This window comes from Dromaius novaehollandiae, chromosome Z (assembly GCF_036370855.1).
Source record: "Dromaius novaehollandiae isolate bDroNov1 chromosome Z, bDroNov1.hap1, whole genome shotgun sequence".
NCBI classification, from domain to species: domain Eukaryota; kingdom Metazoa; phylum Chordata; class Aves; order Casuariiformes; family Dromaiidae; genus Dromaius; species Dromaius novaehollandiae.
In genome coordinates this window covers 14,024,664-14,044,888 of record NC_088132.1, presented here as the reverse complement: position 1 = coordinate 14,044,888, position 20,225 = coordinate 14,024,664, and the positions used below count along the sequence as shown (strand labels likewise).

Sequence of the window (20,225 nt, the reverse complement as noted above, 5' to 3'; positions counted from 1 at the left end):
AAACATTTTTTTTTAGACTAGAGCATTTCTTTCCCCTGCCTTTTCTCCCTTTCTTGGCAGACCTTGAGGAGTCTTTTAATCTTTTAACAATGTAATTGTTTTTTCATACCTTGATCACAGTGAGGGAAGTATAGGGTTCACCTGTGAAACAATGTCTTTCAGTATTGCATCACTGAGCCCAGAGGAGCTAATGAAAATTTAGGAAAGTGAAAGAATTAGTTTTGCATCAGAGATAAAATATTAGCAATGGTTGTGCAGGAAAAATTATATAGTCTTTCCTTCTAATTTTAATTTGCAGGGGCTTTTAGAAGAGTAACTGTAAAAAACGACATGCTGCTTACCATATTGTTCTCTCTGATTTGAATGCAAGGTTTGTTATATCATTACTCATATTTTATTTTCTTCACAAAGAGACTAGTTTTATAATACATCTTCTGCAGTTTGCCCAGACAGGGCTTATTTTCTCTGTTACTGTATTTTCTATTTTAGAAAAAGTTTCAAGATTCTCAAGGCAATTTTGATAGTGTAAGGCAGACAGGAGCAAATACATGTTTTGGGAGAAATAAAGTACTAAATAGAACCATAATTTTTAACTGGAAGATGTTTAAAATTGATTCCATGGTTAGATATTTCTCTAGCTACACTGGGACAGCTGTAGAATAGAGCTAGTGGAGTTAGGATACTGATGATCAGAGGAAGCTCCTTATGCCTCACCTGCCTCGCACTTCCTTATCCACACATGATGATGCACGTGAAGGCATTGCAGATCTAATGGCCTTCATTCTCAGGTCTGTATATACGTGAGCTATCTGTCTTCCTGTTGTCTGGATTGCTGTAACCTTTGGAAGTTTTCTTTTTCTAGATATAAGCAAAGAAGCCACATGATGGTGACATGATCTAGGCCATGTGATATGGAGGAATGGTTTTTTTAATTGTACATCTGTTTCCGAAGTTAAAAGCTGCATAATGCTGGACTAGATCAGCTGCTCCAGAGACTCCTAAGGTCTTAGGGATCACAGGTATCTTTCTTGCCTTCCACAATGGAAGGGGTTTTATGATTGTAGCTTTCTGAGCACTTTGCCCTCATGAAGTTTTCACCAGGCTCTGATTTAATTCTAGTATCTGGCATCAAGGGAGTTGGGTAGCATCAGCACTTCCTAGGTGTAAGCTTTTGCTTGAATCTATGTATAAGGATGGTAAGAAGAGGAGAAGCAGGAAAAAGAGGTAAAAGTCTTGGTGGTAACAGTATGTTTGCAGTGGAGGGGGCCTGAGTCTGTATCAGTGTGGGAGATTATGTAGGCATTTAAGAGGAAAGACGCAAGGAAAAGGCAAAGGCTTCGACTTGGAGTGTTCTCCAAACTTTTACACTGAGTCTGTTTAGGTATTGCTAATGTGATCATAAGCATTTATGCCCCTGACACATTGAATTGAAATATCAGACATCTTTTTGGGGGATGCTATGGTCAGGCTTCTGGATATGGGTATCACACATAAATAGAAGTGACAGAAACAACTGTAAAGCTACACTTATATGTGATTAAAGCCTATAAACTGTAGAGGAAGGTAATTTTCATGAGGCTTCTTGTTACAGCTTCACACTTAATGCAAGCTCACATTTCGATTCAAAACAAATGGTGCCCTGCCTTGTCATGACAGAGGATTATTTCAAAAGATACTTGTCAGGTGTATTTCTGACCTCTTTGCCCTATTTAAAATGCACAGACTTAATAAGCCATTTAAATGTTTCACTGGGGAATCACTAACAAGGTAAGTTTGCCTCTGCTGTAAGAGAGTTCTTAGTTTTAAGACAATTGCGGTAATTAGTTTCCATTACCATCTGGTAATTTTCATGAGATTTAATTCAAAAGAATGTGTTAAAACGTAGAGTAACAAGAGGTCATCAAATGAAGTTGTTGTCAGGAACAGATATGTAAACTACATTAAAAAGAAAATTCCCTGATATCTGTCCTTTTAAATGATAATATAATTTTCTAATAAGCTGGATTAGAAACGGTCATGACCATATGCATTTTTCTTTAACTGTGTCTTCAATTCAAGAATCATTCAGTTGATTCAAGAATGATTCAATTGTTCAACTGAAGAATCATAAAACTAAATAAATTACATTTTCTTCTGCAAATGTCTGATGTTAAAATATAACTTGCTTCATATTGAGAGGATGCTAATGAAAAAATTAAAAATTAAAAAAATAAAAGGAGATGCAGAAATACTCAAACACCCTATGTACTAAAGCAGTTGAAGTTTTTGCTTAGTCTGATCTCTAGAAAGTGCAAGTTTTCTAGTGATTCAGTCGGCAATGAGAGGTTTGCAGACAAGAGGTTCAGATGACTACTAAAGAACGGGAGCCGGACTTCTAGGAAACTGGGATTCTGTTTTGGGGGATTATGATTATGCTTCCACTTTCTTAGGGAAAATCAAGGGTTGATTTGGTATTTAGCTGAATCTGCCATGAAGAGGAAATAGCACACTTCCAAATACATGTTTTGTATCAGTGAGCATATGTAACACGTCTTTTGGAACAGGTTGCACTAAATAATAGAGCAGCATATGTTCTAAACTGCAAGCATGCTCAGTCATTTGATTCCTCAATACTTTATCTTCTTTTAACTGTCAATCCTGGGAACTTGGTAAAAACTGCTATTCAGTCTTTTTCTCGTAAATAGTGGCCCACATCTTCAAGTGCCATGTTGACAAAACTCCTCCAATTTAATACCAGTACCAGCACCCATGGAGATTTGCTTCCATTTCCTGTAGTTTTACTAAGGTCTGAGAACTGCTGCTTATCTCTTCTTAGAACAATGTATTACTGGACCTTTTTTAGGCTAAAATTCTATTTTTGGGACAATTAGCTGCTACCCATGTAAGGAAATGGTCATAATTACTGGTAACAATTTGGGATGTGCTTAATTCCCACTATCTCTGCTTCTCTTGCTCCTGTCATTCTTTGTGTTAGCTATTTTAGATGCAGATCTAGTGTGAGACAGTGCAGCATCACTGACAGACTCTGTAGATGGTGATCCACATAACTGAGTGGAATCTGTTAGACTTGCGGTGCAGTGTGAGAAATCACTCATGACAAGAATGCAGCAATCCTTGTTTTTCTTTTCTTTTTGTTTTTTCATGCAACATTACACCACATTTTTTTGCAGAAGTGCTCCAAAGCGTGCACGGCCAGCCTAACTTAGCAACGTAATCTTGTTGCCGTTATTCCGGTGCTCTGATCCAAATGCTGCCAGGCTTAGTGACTGCAGCTCCTGAAGTTTAGTGCTTCCCCTGAAATGCAGCCCTTCCTTGTCAGGCTTTTATGTCTGTTGCACATTGTGAATATCTTGTGAGATGGGAAGAATGAGCAACTTGAGCAAACCCTCAGCATCTTCAGTTCTGTGACTGACTGTTCATCACTTACCTCAGTGACAGCAAAACTTCTTTTCCCGCACGGAACAACCTTGTACCACTTGTCGTGCAGAACGTCCATGAAGCCATGGGACTTGTACTGGCTGATCAGCTCCGAGATGTTTGAGGTGAGCGGAGAGTTGGGGGGAAGGCCAATGCCGTATCCTGGAAGGAGAAACAGTACAATCAACTCTTTCTTAATTTGTCTGCTTTTTGCTAAAGTATGTTCCTTTCAAGTACCAGCTACCAGTGTGGCAGGTCGAGTTGGCTTGGCAGGTTGATTCTGCTTCAGAAAGCCAGTTCAAAGGTAAATATTTGCTTACTGTGGACTGAAAATGCTGAGATGAGATTTTTTGCATTGCAAACTATCCTAATACAAACAGAATATGTAAATTAAAAACGATTAAGGCCACAAGAGTAATAAGTGAAATTAGAGGTTCAGAAACTTAAGGTGGGGATATTTGCATAAATCTTCTATCTTATATCTAGAAACACAACCTTTTTTACGCCTTTATCGTAGGTCCTTTTTTCTTTTTACATTGTTTTAGCAATGCAGAAGAACCTTAATGTTGAGTAAATTTGTGATTCCTTTTTTCACTGTTTTGTTAGAACAGTGCATATGCTTGTAGTGGCAGAGGCGACATATTCTTTCCACCATGCACATTTTCTGATGAAAAGTGTTCTTGTATATGTATATGGGAGCTGTCTGTGTTGCTATCACACAGCAATTTAAAACCCAGGGGCTGTAATTTCCATTCATTCAATTCTGCTCTGGCAGTGACATGGCCCTTCAGATAGTAATAAATACAGTTTTTAGCCACTATGTGGTCTTTTACCACTTCATAGTGATAGTAAAGGACTTACTTAGTGTAAATGAAAGTAGATTCAGTAACTATAAAGGTGCTGTATTACACTTCAAAACAGAGGTTGGATTTTGATTCTAGAAAAACAAATACCATTTGTGCCTGTAACACATGTAGTTGCAAGCAGAGGCATCCTGCCAGCTACCTGCAGAATTTCCTTTCTAGCCCACTCAGTACTGTGGATTTTTGTTTTTGCTTTCGATTCAGAACTCAGAATTTCAGTCTGTTTCCTTCACAAAACAAAACAACAACAAAATCCGAACAGAAATAAGGAAAAAAGAGAAACATAAATGTACACTAGTGGTACATTTTCCAGCTCAGTGGTTTACTTTTCAACGATGCAGAGTGATTTTTTTGATATGTGTGCCTATAAAGTGATACTTTCTCTTGCTGCTATCTGTGCATTGTGCCTATATTTCTATCTGAATACACCTGCTAAAAATCAAGGGATGGCCTCAGAGAAGGCATAACTGGAATTTGTGAATACTACATTTTCATCATGTTTAAGTGTCTGCAAGTTGAGTGCAACAAAGTAAGCAGAAAAAATATGCACGTAATATGCAGTAAAAATATGCAGGTTTGGTTTCATTTTGTTTTTCTGTATTGAAATTTGCTTTAATTGATTCAAAGTTGTGGAATTTGGTGGATTACATCAGTACAGCTAACCTTCCTGAAATGGAAAGTTTATCGAGTTACATGTGCATGATGAAACATGCTGCACCCACAGGCAAATCGTGTCACAGCATGAGCAGCTCTCTCTGTGTGTGTCTATCCTCTCTGGTTAAAAAAAAAAAAGAAGAAGAAGAAGAAGAAGAAGAAGAAAACGGATGGCTTTCAGGTCTCTGGTGTGCATCCAAATGGGAGACACTGCTCAGGAATAGTAAAAGGGAGGTTTCTACAAAATGTTTAGTGCTAGTCACTTTTGTAGTTGAAGTGATTAAAACGCTCAGCTTCCCCTGGCGTTCATTTAGGATGTTGCCTTCCTGAATCACATCTGAACTGTTCCGAAGGAGCTTTTTTTAATGTGTGATGGGGAGGGAGCAGAGCGATTGCCCTTGGAGGGAAGGAAAGAATGAGCTTCAATCATTTTCACCATCTACGAAAGTGATTCCTGAAGACTAATAGCTGGTAATGTTTTCACCCATGCTGGAGGCAGGTTCAGACAACCCTTGTTTTTAACCTGTCTGATCTGTCTTTGTTAATATGCCAGGATGGTTGGAGTACCGGGAGTAGGCTCTATTTTTTATTTTCAATTAGCTGCTGCTTCTGCAGGAACCTTAATCTGACCTTTGAAAAGGGAACAATATTTATCTGCTCTGGATAAGAGTGAAACTGCAGAATGGCACTCTGAACATATTTTGCTGAATTTTGAAGAGATTAATAATGGAAGTGAGCCCTGAAAAAAGCAAGCCTTGTTTCAGGATCCACTTTATTTCACTGCGAGTAGTGAAATGGGCTGTGCTTCCTACTTGTTTGGGGGACGGACTTTCTTTTACAATTTTAACTAGATCCTGTTCACTGAACCAAAACTGTACATCATGGGGTTTGTAGTCTTAGACACTTAAAACATCCCTGTAAGCAGAGGGAAAGTGGACCTGAAAGCATTAGACAATGTCCAGTATGCCTGTCTGTTTCCCATTCTTATCTCAGTTTAGTGTAGAAATAATCCATGGGAAACACAACAGCAGGGATTGTAAGGGACAAGGGTTCCCCAGTGATCTCTCTGTACGCCCCATGGACCCATCCACACTGCCTTTTCCTGCAAAAGGAGGAACGGAATTTGCTCCTCAGCTGCAGGCGAATCTCAGCTGAAGTGCATGCCTACAACTTGCAGCTGCCACTGTAACCGTGGGTATAACTAGTGCAGTGCACACCAGTCCCACACCCTCTATCTAGCAGCTCTCGAGCCACGATGTCCTTCCCAGAAGTGATGCTGTGTTAGGTTATGTGACTACAGGCTCATCACCGTGCAGTGAAGGCGCATGGGGGCACAGTGGTGGGGGGACCCCCGGTACTCCTGCCCGCCCCAGCAGCCCCAAGGGTGCCCTTGCACACAGGGGAGCCCCCGGCCCGGGGCCCGGTGACCCTGCAGGGCCGGCGGCAGAGGTGCCCGGGTGGCCGTGCGGACCGCGGGCTTACTGCCTCCAGGGCTATGGGACCATCAAGGGGTGGGAACGGCACTGGGGACTGGGCGAGGACGATTATGGGGAGCCTGGGGGAGCAGGAAAGGTGGGGAAAGGGAGGGATCGCGGTGCTTTGGCAAGGAGAAAGCATGGGAAAATGGAGGGATAAGGGGACAAAAGGGCCAGTCACATGTTAACAGGCAGCAAGCAGGTCAGTGTGCTGGTCTGGCCATGCCTGTGCCTGGTCAGCCCACTGTGGCCTGGTGTCTTGTTAAACTCCATTTTGATCCGTTTTCCTGCGTGAGGCACCTGGGGCTTTGGCTCTGCTGTGCTGCTGGATTCGGCAACGCCTAGCAGTATGTTTGTCCACGTTAGACTGGCTGAGACGAAAAATTGAGACTGCTGTCTTTGGCCAGAGAGCTGTGTGGTCTGTACTCTGGACAGTGTCCACAACAAAGGATTTCTGTCCAAACCTGAACCTTGTGAACACCTGCAATAATTCCTGTATGGAGTATGGCAATGGATGGTATAAATTATTTAGAAGTTCAAACTTAAACCACAAAAAAACGGTGAAACCTTGGTTCTGCTTCATTGTCAAGAAGCTTACCATAAGCTCTAAGGGATCCACAATTTATCCTATATTTTCCCACTGAGAATACCAAATGACCATAAAGCAAATGTAGCACATTAGAAATAGAGGAGTATCCTACAAAACTGATTATTACCTTCAATGGCGAAGGGTTTTCCCACAGTTAGAAGCTTGCAGTCAGCGTCTATTGATACCTCATAATCTAAGAGTGCTTTATCCATGATGAAGGCATCAAGTTTCTCTGGATCATTCCTGTATTCAAGATCAAAGTCAGAAAAAGAATCACTTCACAGGGGAAGATTCTGCTCAGTGATACTTACTGAACATTTATCTATCTAGTTCTTTGGAAGCTTACCTAAAGAAAACAGCAACCAGGGACCGCTATTTTAAATGCAAAACTGATTTATATTTTGAAAAAAAAGAACTGTGCATGAAGGATATGAACTTTGTGCATCTAAAGCAGAACAGCAGAGGTGGGACTTTGCTCCCACTGATAAGGAAACAAAAATACCCGTCATCTGGAAGATGGAAAGCAGTACAACATGTTAGACTTTAACTCAATTGAATGGTAGCACAAGGCTTTATTAGATGAAAAGAGAAAAACTGTTCACAAACTTGCGCTGTTTTGCTTTCTTCACGTGGTTTACGTTAAGATTATTAATGCAAAAATGCAGGAGGAAAACTCACACAAAGGCGTTCCTCCTCCTTTCTCCATAATGTGTGGTAAATTAATTGCCTGCACCCAGATCAGCTTGCCTCTATGTTAAGTTTTCACAGACACAGAAGGATTGAAATTTACTAACATAACCATTTATGGTTATCACACGTGCATATACTGATTGTGTTTTAAAACAAAAAAAACAAAACACTTGCAGTGCCTTTTCTCTGCTGATCCAGGGACACTACTCCTTTCCCCTTGTCACTTCAAGTGTCCTGTTCTCCTGATGTGAAGTTGCATTACTTCACTGATGCTGAGAAATGATTCTGATTTAAGGGAATAAGGAACTACCAACTGCCATGTATCTTAATGATCATTAGGATGGGTCTGAGAAAAATATGTAAACAGGAAACAACTTTTGATTAAAAAATTCTCAGACCATCTGTTACACAGCTCCTATCTGTAAAATGAATGACTTATTACAAGTCTATTAGCACCTTGCAGAGTGAATGAGTTCTGTAACTGCAGATTGTTAGACATGAATGTCTTTGAACTAGTGATATCATGAATCTCTAAAGCAAGAAGATTTGGTGTTTATCACTTTTTACCAGTCTAATGCTGATTTTATTCATTTTATTGACAAATGCTCTAAGGTTTCTCTCTGAGAAACCTTGTCTACTATGAGCTTGCCAGAGATGCTGAGAATCCTCATGCTCAGCTTTTGTCCAGACTGCAATTTTTTTCTGAATTTCTTCTGAATTTCACTGTCTAAAAAGACACTGCCAAACACAGACATATGCCAGGATTTCTACTTCTCCACTGCTTGATGGCACACTAGCAGGTAATGTGAAGCACTGCCTCCCTTGGTAACACTCCAGCCGGTGCTATGCCAGTCAGCTCTATGAACATTACTCCCTGTGATGATGTGCTTTCTTTCCTATCTGCCATGCTGCTTTCAATGCCTATTTAATGACACTGCAAGTGGGAAACTCATCATCATCTCAGTGCTGCTGAGCTCTGGTCAAGGGTCTGTTCTGCTGTTGCGTGCGGAGGCTCACTTTAGGTTTGCTACTCCATCTGGGGTTGCTGGGACATTGTACCGCCTCATGTACTCGTGCATCTCTGGGAAGCTTTGCCTCACGTAATCTTCTGCACTGCTTTCTCGCACGGTTCCGAAGCGAAAGCCTTGGGATGGGTGGTGGAGCTATGGAGATGAAAATATAGATTAACAGAGTCATTTGTCTCCTTCACAGCTCGTATTTTGGTCTTACATGTGGAAGATATCTATCAAAAATCATCAGCATTCATAGACCTGCAGCCAACATTTTCCTGCAGCCAGCTTTCCATATCAGAGAAACAGCTTGCAAAGACCTATCAGGTCCCTGATTAGCTTGTTAGTGTACTCTTAGGGTCTTCTTAACAATGTGAAAAACATTTCCCTTGACACATCCAGAACACCCACATCTAGGTGCTTCGTTGTCTTGTTTGTCTTAAAACCAAGGATTGAGGAAGTGTCAGGACAAGTCTAGTTTTTGCCCAGACCCGCTGCTTGTGGCCCTGGGAATCCAGTAAAAGACCCAGTATAGCCTGAGCTTGTTTTGGCTGAATAGAGTTTATTGACTCTCTAAGGGTGTAATTTACTCTTCTGCAGAGGGATAACATCACCATTTCATTTCTAGAAGCCTAGAAAACATGTCACAGACCACTGCTGTCTTTGCTGTCATTCTCCGCAGAGAAACTAAGGTCTGCATGGTTGTGGACAATGAAAAATATCCCCTGGCAGCAAGAAGGAGAAAGAATATCCCCCTCGGTGAAGACCGAACAGAAAAGTGGTCTGCTGGTCCATTTAGCCCCCTGCATTATCATCTATGTAAAACAGAGTGTAGGGCATTACAGAGCCACCCAGAAGATCTTTCCCACCCCTTTCCTCATTGACCCCATGGAAGAAAGAATATCTCCAGCTGTTACAGGAATATAGAAGTAGGGCACAAACCCACGGTCATCTGCTTCAGTCTGTCAAGGAACAGAACGAGGTGTTTTGGATGGTATTTTGATGCCCTGGAATCAATTAATATCCTATATTTCTGGTAGTTTTTATCTATAAGATGGGCACATGCTTTCCACATTGTGCTCTGCTGGCCTGGTTCCTGTGTTGAAATGCATGAGTGAGACCTGCAGGTAAATGCAAGTGTGTAGGTGTGGAGGGAGTCTTGGCAGTGTTTTTTGGGGTGTCTTGCTCTGGGTGACCATGGGATCTGTGGTGCGGGGTGTGCCTCTGTTAGCATCTCGCCATCATACACATGGTGCCAGATGGACTGTGGGTGCAGAGGGAAATGTTCTTGCCTGGAAGTGTGGAAGTAGCATTTAAGTGCCAAAGATATAAACAGCAAAGTGGTGAATTAACATTGTGAAGGCATTGTGAAGCCTTCCAGCACAATGCTGCCAGTCTAAACCTATGTCTAGTCTTGAGACATTCAAGATAGCCTGGTTAGAGAATGAGCTTGGAATGGGCTCTGTGCACTCCACATCCCAATGTACTTGTCACCATATTTAGCACTAATTATTTAGGTTTATTTATTGGCAGTTTCAGTGGAGGGACCAAAAAAAATCACTAGGTCTGAACACTGAACTGTACTGCTGCCTCCCAAGTCAGCATATGCTTTTGTTGTAACCTTTGCGACCTACAATTGGTGGCGTCAATTGCAGTACAACATCTGATCTACAGGCTTCCCTGGAAGGCATCCTTCACTCAAGACTTGTCCCAGTGTCTAAATCTAGATAAATTTTTACGTCTGTATGAGGAAGGCAAGAAAAGTTAAGTGCTTCTCTGTGCATTTCTCATGCTGAGAACTTCACTGGGGACTGGTCAGGCTGTGGTTTGTGTTGGGTACAAAATCAAATTTCACCGCAAATGGTGACAGCATTGGAATATGTATTAGATCAAAAGTCCATCTGGGCTAGTATCCTATCTCTAGCAACAGCAGATGTCTGGAGGGAAGTCTTGTAAAGTGTGTGTGGGAAAGTTATAGACTGATCCCTTCCTCCCTATGCTCTTCCTGCTTCTGGTAATCTACACTTTTTCCTAAGCATAATAACATGTCTGCAACTTTGTATTTGATGACTCTTGATTCTGTCTGTGAAGGATAAATCTTAATATTGTTCTAAACCTATATGTTTTTGGTGACGTCTGTTTTCGTCTTACTGCTGCATATCCCAACGAAGAAAAAGCTTGCTTGCGGCTATATGGAACAGCTTAACAGTGCAAAATCCTGCCAAAACCAGATAATGGACTAACTGCACTTCCTTCACCTGCTAACCTACCAACGCTCCTAGGGGTTACTTGCTTCAATGGCAGGTAAAAATTTCAGTATGGAAACAAGATCCTTCATTTGTTAGTGTTGCTTTCTTACTTTATATGGTCCTCTTTTGAGAAGATTCTGTGACAAACTAGAAACTTCAAATATTTGCATCCCTATACTATGGCTAAATTTCACAGTCTTCGTCTGAGTCTTGCATTAGTTGTCTCTTTATATTTATCCTTCCTGTTTCTTTTTTGTTTCTTACATACTAGAGTCCTGTGTTGAAAGAATCTCTCTGATTCCTTATAATTTAGAATGCTAATGCCGAGGGTTACAGAGAAACCCTTAAAAGACTTAACTCTGAGAAATCAAAATCTAGACAGAGGTTTGAATCTGAAGATTCAGGAACTGATTTTTTCTTTTTAGCTGGTGATTTGGGGAAACATATATTACTTATTTTCGTAATCAATAATAGTGAATATCGAGGCTGTCTTACTGAGAAGAAACCGTTGTGAAGAAGCCAAAATTACAGGCATTTTTAGAATGTGAAGATCATGCCTCTGGGTATACTCTATTGTGTTTTCTTCTCATTTGAAGTCTAGTCAGACTGAAAAGTGAATAACCATCACAAAGCAGTTAACAGGCACAGGGAGCTGTCGACACTTCTTGTGTCTGTACAATACCTGGAGATTTGCTGGTGATGCAAGAATGATTAAATATAAATGAATGCGAAAGCTGCAGATTCATCTCCAGGATGTGACATGAGCTTTCTTGGCATTCAGCTTAGATAAACTTACAAGGTCCCTCCAAATTCAGCTATCTACGGCTGTAAGAGATGAAAAGAACAAGGTTTGCTTTGGCCTAGAGACAGGCTTTCATGCTCTTCAGGAGACAGAGAGGATCCTGCTTGATAATTCATAGAACAAGCTATAAAGATGGTTATGGTTACAGATGATATATCCTTCTTTATTCATCTCTCCAACTGCCAGACCTCCCTTTGAAGGCCTGGGAGCAAAGGAAATCACTCATTCATTTTTTAAAAGGGTCATTGCTCCTCAATGTAATACCTCCTCAGCCAGTAAGCTAACTCTGCATGCTTCCAAGCAGCCTCACCCATGAAGTGCACGGGTGTCAAGCCCTGTTGCAGAGCATGGGGCTCATTAGCTTTTAGTGAAAAACCAGCAAGGCCACTGCGCTGCAGCAAGCTGCAACCTGCACAGTTGGAGCTGCGGGAGCGCTGAGGGTGTGAAGGGGAGCATCCAAGGGCAGTGCAGCCCCAGCTGACACCCCATGGCTGGGCTGGCCGGTGAGCTCGCACATGCCCACCCCTACCAGAAAAATGCACGCCTGCGTCTCTACTGAAAACTGAGAAGGAGAGGACCAGTTTGAAGCCTTTCAAACCAGAGCACTCCTAAAGAGTGTATTCTTGCAAATAGTGTCAGTACTATAAAGTTGTATGTAAAGCACATCTGTCATTCCCAGAGGCTATATATAGCATTTCTGCAGCTCAAATACTGGGTATCAGTCAGGGACTGAGTTTTACCTCTGTAGCACTGATGTTGATCATAAAATGGCTGTACTACCTAGGTGCATCCCAAATTTTTAAAAGCATCTATTGTGAGATGGCTGTTACCCATGAAGTCAAATGAGGCACATGGTAGCCTCTCATTTGGATCTAGTTTTGTGTAGGGACCAAACTTGAAAGGGAAGAGATGGTCGTGACAGCCTTTGCAGCAGAGGGATGCAGGGGACTGAGTGATTATCTTCCTGAAATGCAGAACCAGGGCTGTGAAATGTTGAGACCAAAGGATCTTGCCTGCACAGGCCAGGGACCAAACAGTTTGGGAAGAGGAAATGACCCTCCTTTTGGTGGAGACAGAGCTCTCAGAAGGGAGGCTGAGGAAATGCTGCAGGGAAGGGCAGGATGGAGGTGCAGGAGAAGGGCTAAAGAGCTCTGGAAATGAATAGAGTTTCTGGAATGGGGTATTAGTGCTGCACCTGTGACCTCTAAGGATTGCATCTACTGCAGAACATGTGGGCTATGCTGGTATTTGTAAGGAGAAGTCTCATGTAAGAATACAAGATATCCAAAGCAGGGGTAATAGTAATGACTTGAAGTGCTGAGGGAGTGAAATGATCACGGTATCTCTTAAAAAGGGTCATTTGAGCACTGAGGAAGGGAGGTCTAGCATCTAAGGAAAGTCAAGAGCACTGCAGAACATCCAGCGTCTCTGAAGGTGCCAGCAAAAGCTTTGGGATTTCTCAGAGTCATCTGTACTTCATATAACATTGTGCTACTAGACAAATGATATTTGTGGTGCGAACTACCAAAAGTGAGTACTGCAGCTACCAGTTCTCTTGGCTTGACACCTCACTCCTAGATCTTCCTGGTTTCTGTATTCTGTTGTTAAAACATCTGCTGAGTGGGAACTGGAGAACTTGTGTTTCATTTGGAAAGGAGATGTTGAGAAGAATTGGGTGTGTGCATAAATCTATGACTTGGGGTGCCAATTATGCGTGAAAATACCAGTGTGATAAAACCACAGGAGCAGAAACACAGAAAAATAAAATCCTAAATGTCAGGGATTTTACATTACTCGGCATATTCCAGTTTATGTAATGTGGTGAGAGGTTAATATGTATTAACACTGTCACCATTGCATCCAGTGGCATCATCCAGTGCCACTTAGACTCAGACTTCAAAAGACTTATGCATAAAAATGGCCTATGCAAGTTGGGATTTAAAACCACACATCCATGAGATGCTGCCAGGAGATAACTCTGACATAGTCCAAAGGTTGACTATTGGGGTATGCGATCTTTATAGCAGGATCTGACTTCTGTATGAACTTTTAGTGCTACAAGGACAGAGGATTTTGCTTGAAGACCTTTTCCCCTCTTAGGTTGGTTACTATATCTAATATCATTGTGGTTTACATTACATTCGGTTTCATGGGTATCCTTGCAGTGTGCAGGAACCCTAGATTTTCATGACATAAATATAATGAATATATGGTCTCAGCTTCAGAAAGGTAGGGTACAAAATATGGTGAGAAAAACTACCCAGTGCAAAGACCATATTTTTCTTGTGGAAATTCTGTGTCATGCCTACATGGTTCTCCTGAGTAACTAATGTTTGTATGTGTATATGTGAATGAAGGGGAAAAAATAGAGGGAAAAGGTGATTGCAATGCCTCCACTATATTCCTGACAACATTAATAGAAACTAGTCACTGAAGCAGGAGATACTGTGCTGTCTCAAGACTACTTAAGATGTGAAGCACTGTGGGGTGTCCACATGATAGGGCTTGTTCGCAAGCATGAACAAGCTGGGGCACCTGCTGAAACATGGTTTGGCTTTGCTTCCTTCTGCTCAAGTGGAGTTTGAGCTTGCAGGGGACTGTGAAGATGTAAGCAAGGTTCAACACTGAGTGATTGTTGCTAAAGTAAAATTATGGCTAATTTCTATATGCAGCTGAGATTAATGTACCTATTAGTGATTTAAGTCTAGCAAATGCTTTCCCAGTACTTGATTGATGGGATACAGTAGCTGCCTCACTGAATCTGCTTCAAGGAATGTTTTGTGCGCCTTGATAGCTGGTTGGAGGAGAAATGCTTCTGGAACTCGATTTCTAATCTGCTGCTCAAATCATTAACATGATTTCATCATTCATTCAGTTAGCCTTTCCCTTCCAAAAATACACGACCTTCCATTTCCATGAATTATCTGATGATGGAAATGAGAAAAGGGCTACTTTTCAGTGGAGCCGCAGTGTCAGTGACGGCATCTTGCAGTGACTTCTGCAGAGTTAACAAGGATTCAGCTTTTACCACCATCTACAATACTGCTTTTAAATTTTAATAAGGCATAAAAAGGAGGACAGTGGCTGGAATAGCTTTCCTAACTTTTTCAGCAGCTCCTGAGAAAAAATTATTATGGAAAGATTTCTATAGCTCCACCACAAGATATTGCTTGTTACGTGGTATAACACCAAGTGTAGTGCTTAATGGACATCTCATATAGCGGCAGAATCGTTATTAATGACAACACAATTTCTGCCACTTGCTGCAGCATCTTGAACAAATGTTCACTTTCAACTGTTAACCTCTGGAGGGTGCTGGCATTAAGTGTTTGGCTTTGCTGTGAGGGATTGACAGGCTTTTAGAGATCTGCTGTTTTGCAATGAGTCTTCCATCTTTGGCATATGAAGCAATAGTATTTTATCTTGCCTCATGTAGCTAATACGTTCAAGTGGTTGTCTAGCTGCTAATAGATTTGTCCTGACCCACAAATAAAAGAAGTAGAGTTGCTAACACTGAACTAAGTTTCAGGGGAAAAAACAAAATAAAACAAAACAGAAAACCAACAATATAGAACTCTGTTCAGGAGCTTTCCCCAGTCTATCTGCAAGGGGTTTTGAAAACTGACTCTAGTGAATATTTATGGGGTGGGGAGGAAGATGAAAGAAATGAAAATTATTCATAGTGAAACACATGAATTTCAAATTTTAGAAGACGAAAATTCACAGCTGAACTGCAAGTGGAGGCTTTGTTCAGAAACTATCCCATGTATTCAGGATGGGGATGTGGAGATGTTCCAGGGTCTCCAAGAGCTGGTGCATGCAGGATAGATCTGAAAGTCCACTTTCACTTCTTTATTTCAAAAAGTGTCAGTAGAGCTGACTCTTGGCTTGCCAGGGTAATGTCTGACTTTGTTAAAATCTCGTCACTTTGAATCCAGCTCAGAGAGGTTATTAATTGTCATATATCTTTACAGCTGCACTGAGGTCTATGGGCAGCTTTAATCTGGAAACCAATGCACAGGTCAGTGCTAAGAGTTTATTTTCCATTATCCTGAGTATATATGAAAATAAAGTGTTATTTAGGCCTCTGTTTAAAAACATAAACTCTCTTTACTGACACTCCCAGTGCGAGTGCAAAGAATTAATTATAAGAGCTGCTCTACTCCTCTGTGTGCTGCAGAAACCCTATTGCTAAGGGATAAAACTGCTCTATGGCAGGTGTTAATTTATCAGGATTACTCTGTTGGTTAGGTTTCTGGGCAGTGCCCTAGAGCAAAAAGCTCCACAAGAACAGAACTCTTGCGAATATCAGTGTAAGGGTGTGTTTATCTCTCCTCAGTAGCACTTAAGAGTTTCCTGGACAGAGGGATCTTCGAGCTGGGAGTTATTCTGCTAGATTGCAGAGCTGAAAACTGCAAGGTACTAAGTGTAAATAGTTGTAGGCAAAGGAGGCAAATTTAGGGGGAAGAAGAAAGGAATGTAATTCTCAATGGGCAATAGATCACTGGTTCTGGTTGTACCTTAGCACAAAGCACCCATAAAAATGCTCTAGATGGAGCCACTTACCTACTGTATTCTTTTTCTTCCTACCTGTAAAATGGGGCTAATATTGCTTTGAGATAGATGAAGTCCTTTTCAAATCAGGAGTGAGGGCTGTTTGGCTTAATACTTGCATAATCTACCAAAATGACAAGGGAGACTGCTGGTTGAACAGTCCCTCTCTGCCTTCCTTCTGGGGTCTCGGGTTTGCTGAAGAAAAGGCAGAGAAGAATATTGTCTAAAATCAATTGGATGGCGGAGGGGGAAACCTAACATTATGGTAGCATATAGTGTAGGCAGCTTCCTTGACACCAAATGATTCAAAATAATCTCATTTCAGAATGTCTTACAAACTTATGCTGGTTGATCAGGCCCGTGCTGCCAGCCCCTGGCCGTGTGGTGCTTTTTTTCCCTTGCCTGCATAACCTAGTTAGATGATACATGGTTCAGTTAGTGATCAGACTTGTACTAGTAACCAGAAAAATGGGGCTTCAAATGGAGCTGAAGCCCTTGGCCAGTTTTCTCATTCAGAAGATCATGGAGTTAAACAGGAGAAGGGGAAGGGACTGGTTCCTACTAGTGCAGAACCAGGTTCCACGGGAATCTGTTAAGCCCAGTCCTCTGGGGTGACTCTGCCTAAAGCTGTGAAGCAAAGATAGTGCTCTGTGTTTTCCAGGAAAGGAAGAGACAACAGTTTCATGTTGCAAGTAGGTCACTATTTACTAGGGTGAATATAATGTGATTAGCATGTTGTCCTTGGGGACTTAGAGCTTTTTAATTGCAGACTGTGAAAATTTACATCAGCACAATCCTGATTTCTCAAATATGTTATCCGCTACTGGCTTTTGCTTGAAAAGCATCAAATGAAGGTGAATGATAGGGACTTTGCACCAGTGTTCCTTAGCTGCTGATAGATCCAACCTTGTAACTAAATGTTATTTGTGTGCTTTTGGAATTAATTTTAAACACAGTGAATCACATGTTAAGCACAAAATTTACAAGAAAAATAAGGGGCTCATTTATATGACTTGTCCTCTTGCACAGTAAAAGACGGAGAAACTGTATTTGACTGTACCTGGTATTCAGTCAGATCTTATTGTACTTAATGAGAACTCCGTTTTTCCAGAAAGCCTGACCTCTTGGCACCCGAAACTCCAGCACTGCTGGAGCTCACTGAGGGCTTGAATCATCAGAAAGCAAAGCCAGGCTAGTATCCAGGTGTGTATTTGTTGATCAAAATAGCTATGACCTTTGTGAACAATAATAAATTTCCGTAATGCTACTAAGTCAGCTCTACAATGATCTTCAATATGTCAGAGGATAAGATCAACATTATTCATGTTCTCCTCTATCTGTTCCTTTCTGCCAGTTATTCCCGCAGCACCTCTCCTCATAGTTTCTACTTGCATTACTTCTTGTAAGGCTGAACTCCATCTATGATGCAGTTGCTATTTCTGGAGGTCATTTTTAAATGACATGACATATAGGTGTACTGCACTCAAGAGTAAAAAAACAGATGTGGAGACAGCTGGAAAAATATTAAAACACATTAATTCCTTCTGGTGCTGAAAGAACAACCTGCATGACCTACACCAAGCACAATGAAGACAGCAGGATTTCTTCCCTCCCACCCCTGCCCCTACATGCTTTGGATCAAGCAATTAGCAGAGCAGGGTAAAGAGCTGCTAAGACAGCAGGTGACAGCACAAGCCATTTCATGTAGATGAAGACCCAGAGCAGCAGGGGGTAATATGCAAAGATACCAAAAGCATGATCGTTGGCAGGAAGACACTAAAACCTGTGTCTCAGTGGAAAAAGAAATTAGATTTGTAGAGCAGTGCAGTGAACTGTGACAAGATGGATATTAGAATGACAAAAATCCAAACTATTCAGATCCTGAGCCTCCAAAACATAACTTTACAAGAAAGCCTTCATGAGGTGATGGAGAAGCTAAACAAGTCATGCTTTCACCTCTATAAGTTGCAGGTGTCTTTCATATCTATATAAGATTACTCTGAAAAGTCTATTCTTTATTCTGCCACCTCAATTTAATGCTTAATTTCTCTTTTGTTTTAGGTTTTTTTTTCATTTTGGTCTACAGGAGATTAAAGTTCTCTAAGTTCAAATCCTTCACTAACTCATTAATACTCAGAAAGGCACCACATACTGATTAGCAGGCTGTGATGCTGTAAGTCATGACCTTCCCGTGTCCAATAAAGTCCTGCAGAGAAATGTATGTCCTATAGATATTGCAGGCAACTTCTTGTAATTGTAGAAAAAAAAAAGACTCCTGCAAAACCCCATGGGAGCAATGAGAAGATTCCTGTTAACCTCAATGAGTTCTTTGCTTGGTTTTTGACAAACAATTTGATGCATGTAATGCATATTTAAGTGAATGTTATTAAATTATATATTTAATACATAGAAGTGCAAGTAGCACTCTTTATAATGATTCATCATCGCTTGTTGCACTGAAAGACCATGGCGTGAAATAGGTACAGCTACCATTTCAACTTTGAAAAGCTTTTTCTGTATTGTAATTCTTAAAACACTTCCTTTTTTTTTTCAGAAGAAAAATTTATCAATAAAGACACAACAGTTAGGGTTGCAGTCTGAAGCTCACTGAGCTGGAGAGAAAATCTCATTAAACACAGTGGTATTTGGATCATACTTCTGACTATGAAAAAGGCCTATGAGCAAGCTTGACCTTTCTTTTTCTGTGATTTGGTATTTCTGAAGCTGAACTGCAGTTATCTGCCAGTTAGTATTCTTGAAATGTTTTAATACTACATGTACATGAAATAGGAAGTTTGATATAATCATGGCCTTAAAGCCTCTAAATTAACTGATGTTTTCATAAATCAGAAATAAGAATTTGCAGCATCACATTTTAAAGAAATGTGAGATATTAAAGAATTTGTTTTAATTTTAAAGAAATAAAATTCTGGGTGATTGTAAGGATTGAAATCCTGAACAACAGAATCCCGGTTAGAAACATCTTGCCTGATTAGTTTTGCAATAAAAAAGACAGACAGCACATAAGAGCAGGCATTCTGATGTCATATCAGACAGTGGGTTAGAAAAGATTTTCAGCAGAAAATAAGAGACTTCTGAGGATGAAATCCAAAGCACACCAAAGCTATTGAAAGGACTTTTAGGATAGGTCTCACCAGATGACTGTGGGTGTCTGCAGTGTGTTCCTCAGGGCTGCTATAACGTTTGTGTGACGCTGATGCTGGCCATGCTACTGCACCATTGTGCATGGTGGAGAGGAGTAGGCACTATCAGGGAATAGCTTGAGTGCTCTCATCCTAAAGTAACTGTCTTAAACAGAGGAATCACAGCCAGATGTGCCTACCTCTCCCACGAAGGTAAAGTTTGGTGAGATAATGCAGTGAAATTGCTGATGGTGGGATTCATAGGCCTAGCTCTTTTCATTAAAGGAGTCTCAGTAGGATCAGTATTTGCTGTCAAAATACAATGTGGAGAGCACCTTTGCCAGGCTCAAGGGGTGTTTTGAAGGCAAAGTGATCCAGACAAATTAAAATATTACCATACTAAATTAACACACACAGATGCTAAAGCAGATCCTAAAGATGGCAAAGAAAAGCTCACAGCTGTCACAGCAGTGATGATGTAGGATGTTACACTTGAAAAGCTCATTATGTTGAAAAAATTACACCTTCAGCAGAAAGAAAGGCCAGGTGTTGGACCACCCGCTGGAAAATCTGTCCACCTCTTCAGTTTCTGCTGTTGCTCTTCTCTTGGCATATTTGAATTGTGTCTTCTCTCCTCTGGGCTTCCACAATTGTTCCACCTCAAATAATGTGACCTACTCAACAAGCTCCCGATTTTTCTGGTGCATCTTCAACACATGATCTTCCATGAGAAGCCTGAAAGAAAAGTCCCTACTTCAAAGAACTTGCCACTGAGCAAA

At 41.0% G+C, this 20,225-nt stretch overlaps 1 protein-coding gene across 1 annotated transcript in view; it reads right to left on the bottom strand.

Moving 5' to 3' along the window:
* The window catches only part of GRIN3A (glutamate ionotropic receptor NMDA type subunit 3A), an 81,743-nt gene that overhangs the window by 18,332 nt on the left and 43,186 nt on the right, over nt 1-20,225 (bottom strand). Inside the window, exons 4-6 of the mRNA XM_026103013.2 lie at nt 8,706-8,851; nt 7,126-7,241; nt 3,428-3,579 (exon numbers count right to left, since the gene is read on the bottom strand). Of these exons, the coding sequence (XP_025958798.2) occupies nt 3,428-3,579; nt 7,126-7,241; nt 8,706-8,851 (414 nt within the window). The remainder of the gene's footprint in view (nt 1-3,427; nt 3,580-7,125; nt 7,242-8,705; nt 8,852-20,225) is intronic.